The sequence below is a fragment of the Crocodylus porosus genome, unplaced genomic scaffold (assembly GCF_001723895.1).
Source record: "Crocodylus porosus isolate Cpor-Errol unplaced genomic scaffold, CroPor_comp1, whole genome shotgun sequence".
NCBI lineage: Eukaryota > Metazoa > Chordata > Crocodylia > Crocodylidae > Crocodylus > Crocodylus porosus.
The window spans coordinates 74679844-74683386 of NW_017728947.1; the positions used below are offsets into that span (position 1 = coordinate 74679844).

Below are 3543 nucleotides of genomic sequence, written 5' to 3' on the forward strand. Positions count from 1 at the left end.
GCATTGATCAGTTGTGTTGTAAGGTGCACGGGCTGTGGGGGGTGGGGAGGGGAGGAAGGGGGTTCTGTGTGTGTTGTGAAGTATGCGGGGGGTGCGTATTGTGACGTAGGCCTGAGGACACTGTTCAGAGCGGTGCTGCCGGGGCTGAAGTGCAGGGCTTCTACCACCCGTGGGCTCAGCGTTTCCGCTCCCCATGGCCGCGCTGAGCGCCCTGACTCAGCAGCTGCAGCAAGAAGGGGTGGAGGCGCTGCCACGCGCGCAGCGCCCGCGTGTTTCTTCAGTCAGGGGGGCGGGGGCTGTGGGCGTCAGACGGGAGCGTTGCTGCAGGTGCGCAGCGGCGGCTACACGTGGAGCGCCTGGGACCCTGTGCGCCCCCGCCCCTGCGCGGCAATGGTGCAGTCCGCGTCCCTGCAGTAGTGGCGCATCTTTCCCCTTCCCGTGACAGTGGTGCGGTCTTTTTGCAAGTAGTCCTCCCCCTGTTTGGGCGGCAGTGGTATAGTCCCCTCCCTTGCTTCCGATCGATTTGCCCCCTGTTCTGTGACGACTATGGTTTCTCCCAACCCCCTCCTTCCGCGCGGCAGTGGTGCGGCCCAATTGTGCAGCGGCTGCGCGGGCCGGGCCAGGTGGTAAGAGGCTGCTGTCGCCCGGCGCGAAGATGGCTGCTGGGGGCAGCCGGGGCAGCGCCGTGGGGCTCTGGGACCTGGGGGAGGCGGCGCAGCGGTACTGCGAGGTGGCGCTGGAGCGGGCAAGGAGCGTGAGTGCAGGGCCGGTGGCACGAGGGGGCGCGGCCAAGGGGGGCCTGCTCTGCCTCTAGGGCGCGGGGCGGGGCCGCGCCGCGCCTGTGGCCGACGCCCGGGGAAACCACAGGAGGATCTGGGGTCGTGGCGCGGCTGGGTCAGAGCCTGGGCCTCCCACGGACTGTGCAGGTCCCTGGAGCCGGTGGCAATCCCGCTCCTCCTTCCCCCCACCTGCTGCGGTGCTTCCCCGCCGCCCTGGGCCCGGGGGGCTCCCGCTGGCTGCGCAGCTGGGATTTCTGCCAGGCTCTGGCGCCAGAAAGGAGGGGAAAGTCCTGCTTGTAGACAGTAAATCTTCAAGGTTAGGGTCACAAGCCAATGGGTAAAGGGATGGAACAGGTGAGAGGTAGAGCAACATCAAGACTGCAGTACCGTGCATGCAGCACCTTCGATCTCCCCCTCAAGCCTTTAGTCCCAAGAGCATTCAAGCAGCAGCCAGCAGCTGCCCCCGAGTCTAAGTCCAGCTCCTCCAGTCCACAGTCATGACTGACCGAGCCAGCGAGATCCCCAGCCCTGCTGTGCACTGCTCTGTGTAGGGCTGACTAGGTTCCCTGTGTATTCTGATCTCTCTTCACATTATTCCAGCCTCAAGCTTCCTCTTCCTTTTTCTATGCCCTCCACCCCCTGAGGGTTTCTGAGAGTTGCTGTCCAAATTAACAGACATCAGCACTAAACAATAAGCACCTGGTAACCATCTGCTATGTCTCAGTATTTCAAAAAAAACAAAATACAAGAGTCCCTTATAATCTCTCAATAGACTCTACAAAATCAAGATTTGTTAAAAATAATAGTTTGATACTTTTTAACTTCTCAAACTTTTTCTGGTTCTGCTTTTAAGGTTGTGGCAGCATTGCCTGAAGACATGAGACCTGGTCCTGATCTTTATGGTTTCCCATGGGAAATGGTGATTTGTGCTGCAGTTATTGGAATATTTACAGTCTTCCTATTCCTATGTAGGAGTTATCAATCAGTGAGTATCCAAATATAGAGCATGTTGTTGTCATTTTTTACAAGTATATTAAATCTTTCCCTTTAGGAGTTCTAATTTTTACATAAAATAGTTTTATAATGTTTAAAGTCAACCAGTTCATATAGCTAGCTCATTAGCTCCCTGAAAAGGGAAACAAGTTGGGATAAAGCTTAGCATTTCAAGGCCCTTGGTGTTTGGCTGTTTACTGAGAAAATGTTAATTTTAGCCTGAAGTGCTGGCTAATCTTTTAAAAGCAAATGAAATCCAACTCACTTTGGAAAGCAGAACTGGCTTATCAGTACTGAAATCCAGCACTAAGTGAGATTGTTCCAAGTACAGTGGAGGAGAGTTTATTTGGCATCAGTACCCTTATACAGGGATATACCCATGCAGGTTCCAACCTGCCTGGATGCAGTATTGAAGGATTAAAGTCATACTGCACCCAGACTTTCCAAATCATTGTATCTGTTGGCTGGTTGAATACAGCCTACAGACTGACTGTTCCCAACATACTTAGGAAAGGCTTATAAAAAGCAAGGACCTTTCTGCTAGACCGAGTAGAGGCTCTGACACCAAAGGTTGTTCGCCAAGGGAGTTATGTAAAACAGGGGTGCCCAACCTTTTTGAATGTGGGGTCGGATTGTGAACTTTTTATCGCCCAGTGGGCTGGTGAGCCATATTCAAAGACCTCGCAGGAAGTGGTATCACATCACCCCCCTGAAACGAAAGTACGGTGTTTACTTTTGTTTCCCATCACAGCACCTCGGGCCTCAGAAAACAGCTTGGAGGGCTGCATGTTGGACAGGCCTAATCTAAAATGTGCGTGTAAGACCTTCAGGGTATCAAGTTTCATGCTATTACATTTCTATTGTCTTCATACTACTGGCAGTGAGAAAAATCCTCAAGGGCTTTCTTAATGCTTATTCTTCAGCGACACAGACCCAACTCCTTTCCTGAACCTCATTATTGTTGTCCTTAAACTCCTGGAAGGTTTGTCAAATTGCTTGGTAGATTTCTTGAGAACCAACCAGTGATTCTGGCTGCCAGCACTTTCTCACAAAGAGTCTGTGATCTTTGTCCTTAAGCTTGGACTGCCTAATGAATTTTTTCATAGGACAGGATATAGAGGAAACATCCCAGCTTAATTCCTAAGATGTTTCAGAAAATCTATCTGAATCATTATTTCAGTTTTCTTTCTAAAGTCACATTTGATACCAAGAGAGAAGAAAAAAGGCTTTGGATATGCTTAGAACTTTGCTTTGTGTCTGCAGCAGGATGAAACCTATCAGGCTGCCTTCCATCTCTTCATGTCCATACCTAGCCCATTAAAAGACCTCTTCATCTTTAAGTGGATAAAGCAGTCTATTTTGATGTGCTGTCAAATGATGGACATGTCAGGGTGCTGTCCATCTGAACAAAGACAGAATCTTCTGCTTAGTTCAGGAATTTGCAACATGGAGTAATCTCCTGACTTTTTTAAAACAGTATGTGCTGTACCTGACAATCAGAGCAAAGGAGATGGGGGTGGAGGATTGTGGCCCCCCTAGCCTTTATCTGCCTACACAGTCAGATAGGTCGCCAATTGGCTGGAGGGCCGCACCCAGAGAGTGGTGGTGGACGGGTCATTTTTAACCTGGAGGGACATGGGCAGTGTGGTCCTCGGGCCTGCACTGTTCAACATCTTCATCAGATCCGGGTGATGGGGATCCCCTACCCTCCATAAATGCTGACCTCGTGAAGGAACACCTTGAGAAGCTGGATACCTTCAAGTCAGCCGGC

The 3543-nt window shown here is 51.3% G+C and overlaps 1 protein-coding gene across 5 annotated transcripts in view; it reads left to right on the forward strand.

Moving 5' to 3' along the window:
• MIA2 (melanoma inhibitory activity 2) overlaps nt 1–3543 on the forward strand; it is a 75690-nt gene that overhangs the window by 26832 nt on the left and 45315 nt on the right. For 4 of the 5 annotated variants that reach the window (XM_019551670.1, XM_019551671.1, XM_019551674.1 and 1 more), the window contains one exon: nt 1633–1764. In XM_019551670.1, coding sequence (XP_019407215.1) covers nt 1633–1764 — 132 coding nt within the window. Of the gene's footprint in view, nt 1–640; nt 755–1632; nt 1765–3543 lie in introns of those variants that run through there. The other variant, XM_019551672.1, reaches the window with a different exon arrangement.